Source organism: Plecotus auritus (genome assembly GCF_963455305.1).
Source record: "Plecotus auritus genome assembly, chromosome: 3".
Classification (NCBI taxonomy): Eukaryota; Metazoa; Chordata; class Mammalia; order Chiroptera; family Vespertilionidae; genus Plecotus; species Plecotus auritus.
In genome coordinates, this window is record NC_137772.1 from 222,770,490 (window position 1) to 222,787,843 (window position 17,354).

Here is a 17,354-nt window from a genome sequence, read left to right on the forward strand (position 1 = left end):
ACTCGGGAAAAGCGGCGAGGCCAATATGGCTTCCTGCACCTGGTGACGGTTGTGGAAACTGTTGGGTCTCATGGAGAAGCCGCGCGGCGTCGAGGTGAGCGAGAGAGGACTTTTGGTGTGTGGGAAAGGGAACCCCGAGAGCCTAGCTCGGGGGACCCTGCTGTAGGCCTTTTAGCGACGCCTTGCGGTGCTGGGTGGAAGGATGGATAAACAGGCTGAGCAGGGCCAGAAGGGGTTGGTGCTGCCTTTTGGTCCGAGGTTGCTGGGGTCGACGTCTGGCGAGTAGTTCCGGGAGGAACCGCCTCCCTGGCCTCGGGGAAGGGGAACTGGGTTGGGGGTCTGAGAGCTCCCGAATCTTCGTCGTCCCTCCTGTCGCGTGGCCCCGTTCTTGAGGGATTGTGAGGCCTGTCACATCCCGGGTGACGTGAAGGGAGATTAAGGCTTAATAAACATTCCGTGTCTAGGGTGTCCACGTGCACTATCTCCCAGGACACGCACCACAGTCCTGGGTTACTGTTTCGCTTTCATGGTTCTAGTAGCTGCGGCTTCGGTAGCGAGACTCCGGGAAGTTCGCACCGCTGGGAAGTGGAGGAGGCTGGCGCCGAGCCCGGCAGGCTCCCAAACTCCACCTGTTAGCGTTTCCCACTCTGCTACCCGTGACCCACTCACTCTTTCATCATTGGCTTTGGTCACCTTGTGGGGTTTTTGTTTGTTTTTGGAGACGGGAGGGGAGAGGGGGAGAGAAACATCCATCGGCTGCCTCCTGCACGCCCCCTACTGGGCATTTGGGGATCGAGCCCGCAACCCAGGCTGGTGCCCTGACTGGGAATCCAGCTGGCCACCTCCTGGGACGAGGCCCAACTAACTTAGCCTCGATGGCCAGGGCCTTGTCACCTTGTATTTGAATTCAGTTTCCTTTCTAGCACATTTGCATGTGTAGCTGGAAATATAAAGTGGAATAGCCCCTGAACCAGGGGGTCACGGTTGGATTCCGGGTCAGGGCACATGCCCGGCTTGCGGATCAACCCTCTGTAGGAGGCGTGCAGAAGGCAACCAGTTGTTGATTCTCTCTCTCTCCCTCTCCCTTCCTCTCTCTGAAATCAATTGGGGGGAAATATTTGAGAATAATAGCTCACACTTTGAGAGCTGTCACTAACTGCTGGAAACAGATCTAGGCTTTACTTATCTCCATCTTCACAACAGTCTTCTAAAGAAGGCTTGCTATTATCTCTGGTGCATTAATGAAGAAGCAGCAGCAAGGGTAACTGTCTTGCACCAAAGCACGCAGAGAAGTGGCAGAGCTAGGATTCAACCCTGGGCAAATCCAATTTGAAATGCCATGCTTTTAACCAGTAAAAATGGCCAGTATTTATTGAGTACTTACTATGTGCAGGTCACTGTTCCCAGTGCTTTACATGTATTAATCCTTACTTTCCCCCTGAAGCCTATGAACTAGGTGGTATGTGTTCATTTACAGATGGGGAAACTGAGACCCTGAAAGACTGGCTTACTGCAGATCATACAGCTCATAAAACTAGCGATGGGCCCTGGCCAGTGTACTCAGCAATGAGAGCGTCACACTGCGCGCCCAAGGGTTGCTCGCTCCCACCCTGGTCGGGTGGAGGTGTGTGGGGGTGGCAGCCAATAGACGTGTCCCTCTCACAATGCTGTTTCTCTCTTTCTCCTCCTCCTTCCTCCCTCCCTTCCACACTCTCTCTGAAAAGCAATGGGGAAAATATCCTCAGGTGAGGATTAACAACAACAAAAAAACTAGAGATGGTATTTGAGCCCTGACCTAGAGCCCAAATTCTTCACACCTTTTCTACTACATGCCGGGTAGATTCATAGGCACTATCTCATTTACTTCTCACATCCTGTGAGCCAGGTTTTTATTATTTTATAGATGAGAAAATTGAGGCCCAGAGAGGTTCAGTGACTTGCCCCAGAGCCCCAGCTGGTTGGGATCAGAGCTAAGTCCAAAGTTGTGATACATTCCCCTGTGCTATAGCTAATGTGTCTTCTGCCTTCCAAGTCCTTCTTATGGCAGTCTGGCTCCCAAAATAACTTTTCTCTGACTTAACTTGTTTTTGAGTTGAGGTTATTTTGATGTACATATGCTGAAGGGGGAAGAGTAAAATTTCTCCTGAGTTCAGTTCCAGACCACCCCAGCAAAGACAGTCGTAATCTTTTTGCTGGTGGAGGGTCTTGCCTTCAATTTGTAAAAATTGCAACATCTGTGAAGTGCAATAAAGCAAAGTGCAATAAAATGAGGTATGCCTGTTCAGTTTTCCCTCAGAATCTGTGGGGGATTGGTTCCAGAAACCCCCACAGACACCAAAATCTGCAGATGCTCAAGTCCCTTATATAAAATATCATAGTATTTGCAAATAACCTATGCACATCCTCCCATATATCTTAAATCATCTCCTGATTACTTATAATACCTAATACAATAGAAATGCTATGTGAACAGTTATTATTCTGTATCACTTAAGGAATAATGAAAAGAAAATTGTCTTCGTATATTCAGTACAGATGCAACCATAGGCCTAACGATATAGTACATGTCAGCAACACTGTAACATTGTATTGATATTTTTTTTTACGGGAATGTGGAACCCACTGATAAGGAGGGCTGACTGTATATTTCTTTCCCAGAAAGTCTTCATGAGGCACCTCACTTAGGATATTTTCATATTATTATATTCTATTGAATCATGTTAAAATATCATCACTTACAAAGCCACAGAAGGAGCTTGGTTAATTCCTAAGACATGTTTTTTTCTGTTTTAAGCTATTCTGTTGAATTATGCCTGCAAAGTGAATGAACAAGAGTAATGATTCTGGTGTTCGCAAAGGGGTATTTGATTCTGCCTGCCATTTTGCCCAAAAATGTTGACTGACCAAAAACTGGAAAGGGAGCAGCTAGCGATCTGCAGCTGCCCTCCCTGTACACGAAGCCAACCATGATTCCTGCCTGCTTTGTGTCATTCTTTCTTGCACTAGGAGATTCCTTCTTCAGAACCAATGGAGGAAGAAGAGGAAGATGAGGACTTGGAGCTCTTTGGTGGCTATGACAGTTTCCGGGGTTATAACAGCAGTGCGGGCAGCGAGAGCAGCTCCTATCTAGAGGAGTCAAGTGAAGCAGAAAATGAAGAGAGGGAAGCAGGGGAGCTGCCCACCTCCCCCCTGCATTTGCTCAGCCCTGGGACTCCTCGCTCCTTGGATGGCAGTGGTTCCGAGCCAGGTGCCTTCAGAGTGTCCCTGCAGATGGGAGGTTTCAGGAGGCTATGGCGGAAGAGGGCGGACATAGGCCATGTGCACAGAGCTGTCAGGTGTAAAGGGCTGTTTGATCTTGAGTATAAGGGACCAGATGTGTAAGGACCTGTGAGAGAGACAGAAGCATCCCACACATCCCCAGGGGTCATGTCCCCGGTCTGATTTCAAATTGTGATTCCACTCCCGCTTTCATGCAACTGGTTTTGTTCAGCTCATATTAGATGCTAGTCATTAACATGGTACTACCTGTACATCTGTGTGAATAGCTGGTGGATTTTTAAAAATATATATTTTTATTAATTTCAAAGAGGAAGAGAGAAGGTAGAGAGAGATAGAAACATCCATGATGAGAGAGAATCATTGATCGGCTGCCTCCTGCATGCCCCCTACTGGGGATTGATCGCACAACCCAGGCATGTGCCCTTGACCGGAATCGAACCCAGGACCTTTCAGTTCACTGGCCAATGCTCTATCCACTGAGCCAGGGTAGCTGGTGGATTTTTATTTTTTGATATTTTCTTTATTGATTTCAGAGAGGTAGGGAGAGGGGGAGAGAGCTAGAAACATCAATGATGAGAGAGAATCATTGATCAGCTGCCTTCTGAGGATTGAGCCTACAATCCGGGCATGTGCCCTGGACCGGGATCGAACCTGGGACCCTTCAGTCCACAGGCCGATGCTCTATCCACTGAGCCAAACCAGCCAGGGCAGCTGGTGGATTTTTAATCATGGATGTTGAAAAGGTAGGATACCTGAAGTGTTCTGATTATTATCCAGGAAGCAACAAGAAATAGCTTAGGGTTTGGAAGTGACAGTGAGGGAAGTAGAGAATAAAGTGATCCCTGGGTAAGAGGATTAAGGTGGGTTGGGCAGAGAAGAATCCCCATGGAGAATATGGAAGCCAGCTGGCTTCAGTGAGGTGATGCTTGGACAGCTGCTGGACCCGTGTCCGGGTCTCCACTTGTGACTGCCTGTGAAAAGAGGCAGGTTAGGCGGTCTCTGAGGACACTCTGTTCCTTGGTGCCCAAACTCTTTGAAACAATTATCTAAGACTCTGCCAGTTGAATCTTATTTCCTTCCTATTCGTCCTGTCTTCTCTGCCTTCGTGTGTCTTTCTCCCTTCTGTCTTCTGGTTGTTCTCTTAGAATCTCAGAACTTTAGGAATAGAAAGACCCAATAGAGACCATCTAGCCCAGGGTTCTCTAGCTCTGCTTGGGCATTTTTAAAAGCCCCCAAGTGATGCTAATGTGAAGTTGGGGTTGAAACACTGATCTAGTTCAGTCTCTATAGATGAGAGAAAGATAGAAGTTAAATGATTTGGGCACTTTTTTTCTACTTTTTTCCTCTGCAAACTTTCCAACACGTTTCTTCGTGGATTTTTCTTAGCCCCACTATTGACACAGAGCCCAGGGATGCCAAGTAGCTTATCTTAGGTGAAAAAGACTCAGGATTTACCTGGTTAATGCAGTGCCCAGGTTTGGAAGGGCCTATCATTCTGTTTGATTTGGGGTGACATATCAGGTGAGTCATGTGCTAAGTTCTCTTCCCAGCTGTCTGTGAGATGTGTGGTATCGTGGGTACAAGGGAAGCCTTCTTCTCCAAGACCAAGAGGTTCTGCAGCGTCTCCTGTTCCAGGAGCTACTCCTCCAACTCCAAGAAAGCCAGCATCTTGGCTAGATTACAGGTGAGAGGCAGTCACCTGGGAAGACCCTTCCTGGGGCCCAGGGTGCTGAGACAGGAACAACCAGCTAACTGGGCAAGGGGCCAGGAGGGCTGGGGAGGACCTTGCTTGTATCCATCCGAGGATGTAAATTGCCTGGTATTTATTATGATCTCAAACTTGAGAGGGAGAGGAATGTATTTATGGAGCTTACTAACTCGCAGGTTCCTGGAGCTGCATCACTTCGTTCCCCACTCTGGGGAGGTTCAATAAGCTTTAAAGATGCCCTTGGTCCTCGCACCACACTTTTCTAAATGTTCTGAAAGGAAGCTGGGAACCAGCCACAGGTTCCTCAGCCACAGTGGGTTTAGATAGTTGATGCCTCATCTCTGACTCCATGTCATGGGCAGCCACCCAGAAAGGCTTACCAATCTCTAGTTGATTACTGACATTCAGAGAAGTTTCAGAAATGGAAAGCTTCTGATGTGCTGACCCATACGTTAACTGGCACATGTGCTGAAGTCCAGAGGAAGAATGACTCACCTGGGGTGGCTCTGGGATGAGGGCAGCAGAGCGCGGCTGGACGCTAATCTCAGGTGCTGGCCGGGTATTGTTTGTGGTGACTGGCTGCCATCCACAACGCTTGTTCTCAACCTTGACTGCATGTTGAGATCACCTAGAAGGTTTTAAACATACTGATGCCTGGGTCTTCCTCCCAAAGAGCCCGATTTAATGGGGATGAAGTGTGGCCTGGACACGGGCTTCAAAGGGCCCCTCAGGTGACCCTAATGTCAGGCAGGCTTGTGGCCCCTGCTCTGATGTGCAGTGAGTCAGGGGGCCAGTTCTGCTCAGTGCTTCCTACACTCTCACCTTCATGAGACCATTACTGTTGTTTCCCTCATTTTGTATGTAGTCAAGGCATGGAAAAATCCTTCCTCAGTGAGCTGATAACATTGTTAATAGCTACAATTTGGAGGCACTTACCAAGGGCTTGGCACTCTCGGTGTAACTAGTGATCTCTAAAAAAAATAATTTTTTAAAATTCCTTTTAAAGGGCCAATACATTTTAGTAACTTGCTGAAAGGTACACAAATAAAATGGAGCCAGGATTTGACCCCAGGTCTGTGTGGGTTCTAAACCCACATTTCTACTACACTGATCTCTAGTAAATTCTCTGGGCCTCTCTGAGCAGTGCTTAAGTTACAAGTTACAGAATGGATCGGCGTCCTTCAGCTTTGGGGGAGGACTCTTTGAGCACCTGATAGAAGCAGAACATTCATGAACATACAAAATGTCTCCTGGTTCAGTTCACAGGTCCCACTGAAGCCCATTCTCTGCCATAAATCTGTAGAAACGCAGGAGCAAGTAATGGCTGAGAGTTCAAGCCACTAGGGAGAGTTTGCGGGAGGAAGCAAAAGTTTAAAAGATGGAACAGGTGTCCCTCTCTGCCTTCCTGCTCTGCCATCTGTCCCCAGTCCCTCCCCAGTGAACAGGAGTTAAGCCCTTATCCCATCCTTGCAACCCTTATTGCTGTTAGTAGCACCTGGATTTACAAATGGAGAAACGAGCCCCGGAGAGCTTACTAGGACTGACCCAGGTGAAGATTTAAACCCAGGCAGTCAGTCCAGAGCTAGGTTCTCAGCCAACGTCCTACACCCTCTCCGCCCTGCAGGGAAAACCGCCCACCAAGAAAGCCAAAGTGCTGCACAAAGCAGCCTGGTCTGCCAAAATCGGAGCCTTTCTCCACTCGCAAGGGACGGGGCAGCTGGCAGATGGGACACCAACAGGGCAAGACGGTAAGAGGGCAGAGGACGGCGCTCAGGAAGCTGCTGGGCATGGGTGTGGGGTGCCAGGACTGGGGTGGCCCGCGCTGGGAGCGAGGAGAAAAGACGGTCTGCTAGAAAGAGCCCTGACACAGGCTTACTGTGGGTTGCATCTTCCTCACCTGGTCGGTATTGCGGAAATGACTGCAGCAGATCCCTTCAGACACTAAATGGCAGGACCCCCACTGATCATTCCAAAGCCAGGAATCGGCCTCTATGGTTTTGCATTGGTTTGAGCTCTGTGCTTTCTGTTTCCCTGGGCGGTGGAAAACCAGGTCTCGTTGGGAGAGGGGTGGTGCAATAAGAAAGGGAACTTTCTGAGTGTGGAGCCATTTCTGAGCCAGTTACCTATCGGCACAAAGCAGCTCTGCTCTGAGTGGTCTGAGTCTCTCACAGAAATTGAGCTCCATAGGCATGAGGGTTGCGTGCTGTAGCCAATGACAGGTCAGGGGAGGTCCGAGGAATTTAAGCTCAAGGGTCTTTGAATTTCATTTTTCTTTGGGGAAAGAAAGGTCAGACATTTCCTTCTGATTGTTTACTCCTGAGAGTCTGGCTGCCGTTGGATAAGGTCCCGATGGCCTCTAGTGGGGCAGGTATGGGGACAGGTGGCCTCGCCATGCACTTGGGACTGAGATGCTGCTGTGGTGGGAAAGGGACCTGCCTCTCCAGGCTCCTCTGGGGCCAGGTTCCTGGAGTGGCTGCTGCCTGAGCTCCCAGACACCACTCTCTTCAGCTCCTCTTTGTGTCTGCAGCGCTGGTCTTGGGGTTCGACTGGGGGAAGTTCCTGAAGGATCACAGTTACAAGGCTGCTCCTGTCAGCTGTTTTAAACACGTGAGTGCCCTGGGGGGAAGGGGAGAGGGAGCGTGGAACCCAGGGGCTCACCACCCGTCTCACCTCACTGCCTCGCACACTGTTCCAGGCTGGACATTGCTTTGGCACCCCAAGAGAACGGTGGTGGTGGAGGAGGGGTCCTGGGTGGCTGAAGTCCAGCTCTGTTACTCGTTTACCTTTCTGTTCACTTTGCAAGTCTTCCCTCTAACCCTCACTGAGGGCTTCTAGCACTGCACTCCCCCCCCCCCCCGCCCCCAGGGGAATTGGTTATTTACATAATGGAACTCTGTGCTAGCTTATGTCTGAGCACCAAGTATGAGCTCCTTTTCTCCTTTCTTCCCCATTGTTCATGTTCCCCATTGAAAGCTTGGTGCTTCTGAACTACCCTGGCCCCTTGGTCCCTGGGAGGTAGATGTGGATACCTCCTGGAGCCCCTTCTGCAGAGGCTCCCTGGCCCCTGTCATTGAGAAACACCAGCAGGGTGAGGCCCTGGGGGCTGGGCGCGGAGTGGAGGCACTGAATGTGAAGCATCCGTAGGCGGTGGTTGCAGGCAAGGAGGGGGGAGGCCTAGAGCAGCACTCTGGTTTTGTCTTCCAAACCAATTTCCAAAACACCAGGAAATGTGGGAGGAGGCCTCTCACCAGAGTAAACCCACCCCCTGGCCTCTCCTTTCTGAGCTGCCGCTGAACTCTGCAGGGTGCCCCGAACAGTGAAAAGTTGGCCCTCAGCGCAGCCTCGACTCCTCTGAGCTGCTGATGAAGGTGCCCTCTTTCCTAGTTGCTCTGAATTCTCTCGCACTCCTGGCATTGGCACCTGTACTGCAGGGAGTTAACATCACGCTTGCATTTAACATCCGATTCACGTGCCCTGGGAAAAGCCCACTCCTGTGTGCCTGGGTAGCATTTCTAGGTTCTGTGATGAAGCCAATCTCTGTGGCCAGGGGGATGGGACAGGGTGCCCGATTGGCTTAAGCCAGGCTGAGAACGCAGAAAAGGTGAATTTCCCCTAAGGAGAATCAAGGTGCCATGGGCAGCCACGTGAGGATCAGTTATTGGGAAGGCCCCCACAAAGCAGCCCCTTGCTGTCAGGGGAGCACTTTAACAGGAGGCGAGGACCAGCTAGAGAGGGGGAGAAAGAGCACGCTGGGAGTGAGGTGCAGTGGGCAGCTCTGTGAGAGCCGGTGTGGCGATGGCCGAGAGACCAGGGAGTCGCGATCCTTACTGCCCAGGCTTGAGTGACAATTTAAGGAGGTGATGTTTGTGCCAAGAACAGGGCTTGGCACGTGGTAAGCACTAGCAACTGTCATGTGTCATGCAGGCGGGCACAGGTGTGATGTGCTCAAGATGATACAGCTAGGAGGTGGTCCTGTACTCGGGGCTGCCTGACTGGATCTCTGACCGTCACCCCTGGCCACCCCATCTCCAGTCCCTGACTCTGCTCTTCAAGGGCAGCAGACACATCTTGCTCATCCCTTCCTCCCTCGTCCTGTGCCTGGTTTCCCCCACCCAGTGACTGATGCGAAAAGGCAAAAGACACCATAAATTAGGAAGCCAGGGGGCCAGTGCTCTTCTCTGCCCGCCCAGGCAGTTAGTTCACTGATCCCTTTGGGTTCACTCATCCCCACCCAGGTCCCACTCTATGACCAGTGGGAGGATGTGATGAAGGGGATGAAGGTGGAGGTGCTCAACAGTGACGCTGTGCTCCCCAGCCGGGTGTACTGGATCGCCTCTGTCATCCAGGCCGCAGGTAGGTGTTCCTCTGGCCAAAGCAGGAGCAGGGTCTGGAGCAGGGGTGGGCAAACTTTTTGACTCGAGGGCCACAATGGGTTCTTAAACTGGACCGGAGGGCCGGAACAAAAGCATGGATGGAGTGTTTGGTGAACTAATATAAATTCAAAGTAAAGGAGCGGAGGGGAGAGCAAGAGAACCCTCCGCTCTTTCGGCTCCGCGGGCCGGATAGAACAGCCGAACGGGCCGGATCCGGCCCGTGGGCCGTAGTTTGCCCACGGCTGGTCTGGAGAGTGGCGTCTGCAGATGGGTGGGCAGTGCTGTAGGCAACAAAACCCCACCTGCTGGAGTTTCTGGCTCCCTTGCAACCCTACCTTGCCTGCCTTACAGGGGACCGCAGAGCTTGGTGAGTTTGGAAACTCCCATTTTTTTAAGTTTATTCCAGGGATAATCAGGCTATAGAAAATTCATTCTCCCCGTCATGCCACACTGCTTTCCAAGTAAGTGGCATGGGTTTGCTTTGGCCATGACTCTGTGGGCAGCAGAGACCACAGTGTCCACAAGGAGTTCTTGGAGGTGGCAGCTGAAAGTCTGGGTTAGGCCGCGGAAGGAGGAAGGCCTAAGCACATCCCTTTCCCATCGCACCCTCCCTCACTGCGGCTCACGTCCTCTTCCCAGGGTACCGGGTACTGCTTCGGTATGAGGGCTTTGAAAATGATGCCAGCCATGACTTCTGGTGCAACCTGGGAACTGTGGACGTCCACCCCATCGGCTGGTGTGCCATCAACAGCAAGATCCTGGTGCCCCCACGGAGTGAGTGGAGGAGGGGTTCTGTGTGCTGGTTTCTGCAGGGCCCTTCGGTTAGGCAGAAGAGAACCCATCTGCCTCCTCTGTCCCAGAGGCTTCGTGGCAGCTCCAGCTTGTAGAGCCTGATTCTATAGGATGAGGTGATTGCTGACCCGAAAGGCAGAAATAGTTGTCCATCCCCTCTGCTGATCTCTGGGGTGGCTCTGGCGCCCTCTGTCGGTGGAAGTGTGTCAGCGTGTAACCAGGAATCTTCTGTCTCGCAGCCATACACGCCAAATTCACGGACTGGAAGGGCTACCTCATGAAACGGTTGGTGGGCTCCAGGACGCTTCCCGTGGATTTTCATATCAAGGTCTGGCACTGAGCCCTTTGGGTCTCCTAAGTGATCTCCTTCCTGCCCCTCCTGTTTTATGTGCTTCCTGCTACTCATTGGTGTATCCTTCCTGAGACCCCTTGTTTAACAATCTGTAGTGGCTCCATGTTCCTCAAGGAAGGATGGTGGTTCTTGCCTCCTCCCCGCCCAGACTCTGATCCCGCCGCATCGACCACCTACCTTGTCTGCCGTTTGTTCTTCTGGGCCCTCACCTTTGCTCACGGCATCTTTCAGGAGCATTCACTCAGTAGGCTTTAAGTGCCGTGGGAGTACAGACCCTCCCTGCATTCCAGGACTCTCCTGGCCGGCAGAGGACATGAAGTCATGCACGTGAATAATTATAAAGTAGCCTTGGTTCTGAACCAGGGAGGTGCTTCAGAACCAGCTGTGTGGCATTGAATTGTAATTTTTAAAATTATTTGTTTTTTATTTTATTTTTTTAAAAATATATTTTATTGATTTTTTACAGAGAGGAAGGAAGAGGGATAGAGAGTTAGAAACATCGATCAGCTGCCTCTTGCACACCTCCTACTGGGGATGTGCCCGCAACCAAGTTACATGCCCTTGACCGGAATCGAACCTGGGACCTTTCAGTCCGCAGGCTGACGCTCGATCCACTGAGCCAAACCGGTTTTGGCAAAAAAATTATTTGTTTTTTAACCTAAAAAGCCATAAACATGGTAAAAAGTCAAGGGGACAGAGTGAAGACTTAGTCTCTCCCACTCTAGAGGCCAGATTGCTCGGGGCTCACTCTCCTAGGTGGTGGGGCCGGACCTCAGGTCTCCTGACCCAGGTCTCACAGGTGTGGTTCCCTTGTTGCCTGGGTGTCGTCACAACAGTGAGCAGGGGAATGCAGGGCAGGTGCTGCCATGACACAAAATTGAACTGGAACAAGTATTAAAGAAGGCTTCATGGGAAAATGGCATTTGAATTTGACCTTGATCAGTAGGGTATGGGTGGCATGGAAGCCAGCATTGGAAAACAAGGATGGAGTGGAAGTTGGGGCAATCTCCCCAAGGTACTGGGCACCAGCCTTCAGCAAGGAGTGGTTCCCAGCCCCTCAGGGAGGCATTCTCGGACTTTTTTCCCCAAAGTAGAAGTGATTTTTCCTGTCTTTGAACTCAGTGGGTGCTACTCATTTGCTACTTATCTCTCTATCTATTGTTAGTTATCTTTTTGTATTCTCTTTCCAACCAAACTGTAAGCTTTTTCTCCTGTATTTCCCATAGTGCCTTGCACAGTTGACAGATTTGCCATTAAGATGACGGTTTACTCTTTCTCAGCTGGCCCTTGTCTTAAGATGAGGCAGAGGACTGTGGTGGTGCAGGGCACTATGAGTATTAAGGTGGCCTCTTTTCTGCCTAAATTACAAGGACTTTGGCTCTGGTGGCAGAACAGGGTTCCATGTGAACCAGTCAGCAAGCATGTGGTTACTGTCTGTCACCTACCCAGTTGAGCAGTGCATGCTGGAGCGGACACAAAAGCAGCTGCCTGTGAAGACTGGGGGGAGGTGGAAGGGGTGGGTTTGTGGAGGAAGCTTCAACTCCAACATGCCCTTTGATGCCTGCAGTACGGTCAGTGCTTAGTAAGATCTTTTGAATGTGTCTGGTGTGTGCCTGTGTTTGTTTGCTGTGGAGAAAAGTCACGAACTGAGCGCTGACTCTGTGCTCGGGCCGAGAATGTCGCCAGGTGTCTGTCCTTACAGAGCTCAGGTTCCGCTGTGACCGTAACCACTGGCAGGAGGGCTGTTGGGTTGGGGGCTGCCATGGTGGGTACAGAGGAAAGGAATGTGTCAGGGAGGCTGGTGGGGAGGCAGCCCAGAGGGACCCCAGTCCAGGCCGCACCTGCATCTCTCCCTCGCCTAAATGGACCAGCCAAGCAGTCGGTGTTGGGGTGGTGCATTCCAGCCTTGAGTTGAAGGCTGAGGGTCTGTGGTGGAGGACTGTGCCAGCTTTTCCAGGTGACCTGGAGATGCTTTCCTTTCCGGTGGGATTTGAAATAGCACAGCTCAGTCCCCCCATGCCAAGGCTGGGCTGGTTCCCCTGAGCCAGCGGTGCCCGGGGTTGAGAGCCCTGCGGAGCTCGCTGTCCCCAGTCCTCACCAAAGTTACAGCAAACACAGCATCTCCTCTCCCCGTCTCCCATGCCCGCCCCCAGCCTCTCCAGAGCAGCTGGTGGGCCTCTGGGTCACTGTCCTTGCTGGGTCCGAGGGGCAGGCATTGCTACTGAGGTGCTACGAAAGCCATTCAGAGGCGCGGCCCGGTGAGAATTGGATAGATGGAAGCAAAGGCGGCTCTGCTCAGGAGGCTGGTGTGTGCCACCAGCAGGAGGCCGGCAGGAGAGGGGAGTGTGGGATGCCTGGGGGTCAGAACGCAGGTCCCTGAGGAGCACAAGGCTGGATGCTGGGACCAGGTTCAAGGCTCAGCTCTGGCACGAATGACTGTGTGACTCTGGGCAAGTCACCTGACCCTCTGGCACCCGCTTCCTTAGTCTGAGAGGGTTTGGTCATTCCCCTCGGTGACTTACTGGCACTTTGGTGGGCGCGTTGAAGCTGCGTGCCTTCTCAGCCTCAGGACGTGGAGGCCAGGGTGGAATCCGGGGACAGGAGGACTCACTTCCTGACTCAGTGTTCGGGCGGCTCCACCCCCCTTGCCCTGTCCTCTGGTTGCTTGTAAGAAGGTGGCGGCAGGGGCCCATGCCCACAGCAGGCCTGTGTTCTGATGTTGCAGATGGTGGAGAGCATGAAGTACCCCTTTCGGCAGGGCATGCGGCTGGAGGTGGTGGACAAGTCCCAGGTGTCTCGGACCCGCATGGCCGTGGTGGACACGGTAATTGGGGGTCGCCTACGGCTCCTGTACGAGGATGGCGACAGTGACGACGACTTCTGGTGCCATATGTGGAGCCCCCTGATCCATCCAGTGGGTTGGTCACGGCGTGTCGGCCACGGCATCAAGCTGTCAGGTTAGCAGAGCCCCAGGCAGCATGACCCCAGCTCTGCCACCCCAAGGCTGGGTAGGAGCACCTCTGTACCCCACAACAACGCTCTGTGGTATAGGTGCTCATCTCCACCCTGCAGTTGGCAATACTGAGGCCCAGAGAGGTTGAGTGACTTGACCAAGGTCACTCAGCTTGTAGGTGGTAAAACTGATTTGGAACTAGAGACCACAGGCCCCATCTTCCTCCTTGTCACATGGGGGGAGAATGGGTCTTAAGGGCTAAATAGTTCCTATAGAGCATTGGTTCTCAACCTTTCTAATGCCACAACCCTTTAATACAGTTGCTCATGTTGTGGTGACCCCCAACCATAAAATTATTTTCGTTGCTACTTCATAACTGTAATTTTGCTACTGTTATGCATCATAAATATCTGTGTTTTCCGATGGTCTTAGGCGACCCTGCTAGCGGTTCTCAACCTGTGGGTCGCGACCCACAAGTTGAGAACCGCTGTTGTAGAGCCTAAGACCATCGGAAAACACATATTTACATTACGATACATAACAGTAGCAAAATGACAGTTATGAAGTAGCAACGAAAGTAATTTTATGGTTGGGGGTCACCACAACATGAGGAACTGTATTAAAGGGTCGCGGCATTAGGAAGGTTGAGAACCACTGCTATAGGGGGTGCCTGATGCTTTTGGTCTTCTAGTCTAGGCGGGGTGGGGCTGAGATACAGATCACAGCATCTGCAGGGCAGCACCCACATTTCTGGGGAGTGTAGCGATGACCCTGTTAGCATCCTTCAACTCCCTTCTCTCCCTCACCCCCTCTGCCATCTCCCCAAAAGAGAGGCGCAGCGACATGGCCCATCATCCCACCTTCCGGAAAATCTACTGTGATGCTGTTCCTTACTTGTTCAAGAAGGTGAGGCACCGCTCTTGGGCCCTTTCCCCTTAACCCTGGGTCCATTCCAGGCCTCAGGACCCTGGCCCCCCCTGTTCCCTGCCCAGGCCTATGGCAGGAGAGGCCTGCTCCCTCCGCCCTGCACTTGGGCTGTCCCAGATGCCCCAGCTGTCCCATTCCTTTAAGGTTCGAGCTGTCTACACAGAAGGCGGTTGGTTTGAGGAGGGGATGAAGCTGGAGGCCATTGACCCCCTGAATCTGGGCAACATCTGCGTGGCAACCATCTGCAAGGTGAGCCTGTGGCCGGCCCTCACACCTCCAGGTGGCGGTCAGGGAGGGAGCTGGTGCAGAGCCCTGCACTCCATGCCACCACATTCCCAGCTGGCTGCTCCTGGAGCCCCTGAGTTCTGTGAGCTCCTCACTGAGAACACAGTGGCACAGAGACAGACCTGGGCCCTTGGGCACGGATTGCTGTCCAGTGAGGAAGGTCAATAATCTCACAAGCACAGGCTTCAGAGTGCCTTAGCTGGAGCAGCAGCTCAGGGGAGCTGACGTCTGGCTCCGGTTGGAGCTATGGCCTCGTGTCCCCACCACAGCCACCTTGCCCTGGGATGGGGTGCAGCTCATGCTCCTGTGTTCTCTGTGTACCCCTCTCGACCACCCCCAGGTTCTCCTGGATGGCTACCTGATGATCTGTGTGGACGGGGGGCCCTCCACCGACGGCTCGGACTGGTTCTGTTACCACGCCTCCTCCCACGCCATCTTCCCAGCCACCTTCTGCCAAAAGAATGACATTGAGCTCACACTCCCAAAAGGTAAGACTGGCCTGACCAGGCTACAGGCGCCCCTTTGGCTGTGTACTCCCTCCTGGACTCCTCCCACTCCCCTCCTCCCTCCGCATCTCCCTCTGCTCCTCCAGGCTACGACACGCGCACTTTCAGCTGGGACACCTACTTGGAGAAGACCAAGTCGAAAGCAGCTCCGTCCAGACTCTTCAACATGGTGAGGAGACTGAGGACTGGGGCACCGGGCGGCCTCGGGATTGGCCCTGCCCACTGTCAGCGCGTATCTGCTGCTGAGACCAGCCACTTCCGGGGAGAGGGCCAGCTCCGACCCAGGCACTGCGCCCCCATAGTCCAGCGGTCCCTTTCCCACAGGGACTGGTGCTTGGGCACAAAGTTCAGGGGGCCATGGGTCAGAGGGACCTTCCCCTGAGGCACTCACCACGGGGGCAGGGAGCTGGCTGGCTAGGTCACTGCCTTTTTCCTCCTCCCAGGACTGCCCCAACCACGGCTTCAAGGTGGGCATGAAGCTGGAGGCCGTGGACCTGATGGAGCCCCGGCTCATCTGCGTGGCCACGGTGAAGCGGGTGGTGCATCGGCTCCTCAGCATCCACTTTGATGGTTGGGACAACGAGTATGACCAGTGGGTGGACTGTGAGTCCCCGGACATCTACCCCGTCGGCTGGTGCGAGCTCACCGGCTACCAGCTCCAGCCACCCGTGGCCACAGGTCTGGGTTCTTGCAGCCCTAAGGGGCTCCTGACTTTCCTTTTTCCTTCCTTCCAACCACGCCCCCTTCCCCATGCCCACCTCGTTCTGTGGCATGAGATCGAGAAGTCTCCTGGACCACCCTTGCTCCTGACTTCTCTGTCTCCCTTTCCCTCTGGCCTGCAGAGCTCCTTCCTTGATCTTGCCCACTCTGTCATATGCTCGTGCCCTTATGCACCCAGGTAAACTACCCAGGTCCCTCGGAGCAGCCCTGGTGACGAGGGTGGGAAGGGACAGCTGCTCTCCAGTCCCTCCCCCACCCCTTTCCCTTTCTCATTGCCCAACTTTGGCTTTCCTTCTTGGGGTGTCCCGAGTGTCAGGGAGGCTATGAGGGGTGGGCAGGGGTCTCGGGATGTGCCTCTACCCTGGGTCCTCTCAGAACTCTCTCCTCACCTCTTGTCCTTTTCTTTCAACAACAGAGCCAACCACGCCTCTGAAGGCCAAAGAGGCCACGAAGAAGAGAAAGAAGCAGTTTGGAAAGAAAAGTAAGTGCGCTCTAAAGCTGCCTGGGCCCGTGTGGGACCCGGCTCAGCGGGGCCTGTGGCCCTGGGAGCAGAGCTTGGGCGTTGTCACTTAGGTAGTGACGACAGTCCCTCCATCTCCTCCCCTTCCCCTTTGGCCCCACGGCCGTCATCCTGTCTTCAGTGACCAGAGCAGAGTAGGGAGCCTTCAGTCCCTGGCAGTGGTCAGGATGCCAGCAAAAGACAGGAGGTTGTATCTGAGAGAGAAGGGGAGGGTCCCATGCTGCCCGTGACAGGAACCGGCCCCTCTGCTGGGTGTGGAAGTCAAGGGTGCTGGAGGAAGCGAAGCTGCTCCCCTCAAGGTCACTTCCCCAGGCGGGTGCCACTCTGAGCAGGTCTTGAGTCCAGCACGGGCTTAGCTCGGGGCAACCGGTTGGAGGGGACGGGGAGTAGAGGAGGGTGGTGGCGAGGTAGCCTCCATGGCTGGCACCACCCAGAGAAGAGATGCCCGCAATGGGAGGCCGCTGAGCAGGATTAAGGTTGTGGAGGGTGTGAAGGGCTCTGAGCCTCGGGGCACAGGCCTGAGGGGTGATGTCAGAAGTTCAGGCCAATTCCCCTAAATTGTTCCATCCCCTCCGCTCTGCCGCCCAGCCGCTGGAGGAGATCAGCCTTCAGGTCTCACATGGATGTAACCCTAATGCTGGTTGAATTCCATTTTTATTCAAAGGGAAAAGAATTCCACCGACCAAGACGCGGCCCCTGAGACAGGGTTCCAAGAAGCCCCCGCTGGATGAAGACCCACGGGCCACAGAGAAGATCTTGGCGGGGGCCGTTCCCGATGAGAGTGAGAGCCCAGGCTGGGCTGCGGGTGGGCAGGTGGCCTGTGGCCGGGCTCAGGGGCGGTGCCTCTCCTTCCCCACCTGGCACAGAAGGGTACAGTCACTTTTGAAGGGAATTTTCTGGGCACCGAGCAGCCCTTCTCAGACCACTGGGCAGAAGAGC

The 17,354-nt window shown here is 53.3% G+C and overlaps 2 protein-coding genes across 4 annotated transcripts in view; one reads left to right on the forward strand and one right to left on the reverse strand.

Annotated features, from left to right (window-relative positions):
• Window positions 1–17,354, forward strand: part of L3MBTL2 (L3MBTL histone methyl-lysine binding protein 2) — a 19,794-nt gene continuing 2,440 nt past the window's right edge. For 2 of the 3 annotated variants that reach the window (XR_013960276.1, XM_080662491.1), the window contains exons 1-16: window positions 1–94; window positions 3,007–3,247; window positions 4,830–4,963; window positions 6,612–6,735; window positions 7,515–7,594; window positions 9,223–9,340; window positions 10,000–10,134; window positions 10,392–10,480; window positions 13,230–13,461; window positions 14,287–14,363; window positions 14,529–14,633; window positions 15,010–15,157; window positions 15,262–15,344; window positions 15,619–15,853; window positions 16,311–16,376; window positions 17,080–17,196. Coding sequence is in view for 1 of the 3 variants with exons in the window: in XM_080662491.1 (XP_080518617.1) it covers window positions 71–94; window positions 3,007–3,247; window positions 4,830–4,963; window positions 6,612–6,735; window positions 7,515–7,594; window positions 9,223–9,340; window positions 10,000–10,134; window positions 10,392–10,480; window positions 13,230–13,461; window positions 14,287–14,363; window positions 14,529–14,633; window positions 15,010–15,157; window positions 15,262–15,344; window positions 15,619–15,853; window positions 16,311–16,376; window positions 17,080–17,196 (2,008 nt within the window). In the remaining 2 variants the exon portion in view is untranslated. Of the gene's footprint in view, window positions 95–3,006; window positions 3,248–4,829; window positions 4,964–6,611; window positions 6,736–7,514; window positions 7,595–9,222; window positions 9,341–9,999; window positions 10,135–10,391; window positions 10,481–13,229; window positions 13,462–14,286; window positions 14,364–14,528; window positions 14,634–15,009; window positions 15,158–15,261; window positions 15,345–15,618; window positions 15,854–16,017; window positions 16,074–16,310; window positions 16,377–17,079; window positions 17,197–17,354 lie in introns of those variants that run through there. The other variant, XR_013960277.1, reaches the window with a different exon arrangement.
• Window positions 17,126–17,354, reverse strand: part of CHADL (chondroadherin like) — a 12,007-nt gene continuing 11,778 nt past the window's right edge. Inside the window, exon 6 of the mRNA XM_080662490.1 lies at window positions 17,126–17,272. Within this exon, the coding sequence (XP_080518616.1) occupies window positions 17,246–17,272 (27 nt within the window). The 3' untranslated portion in view covers window positions 17,126–17,245. The remainder of the gene's footprint in view (window positions 17,273–17,354) is intronic.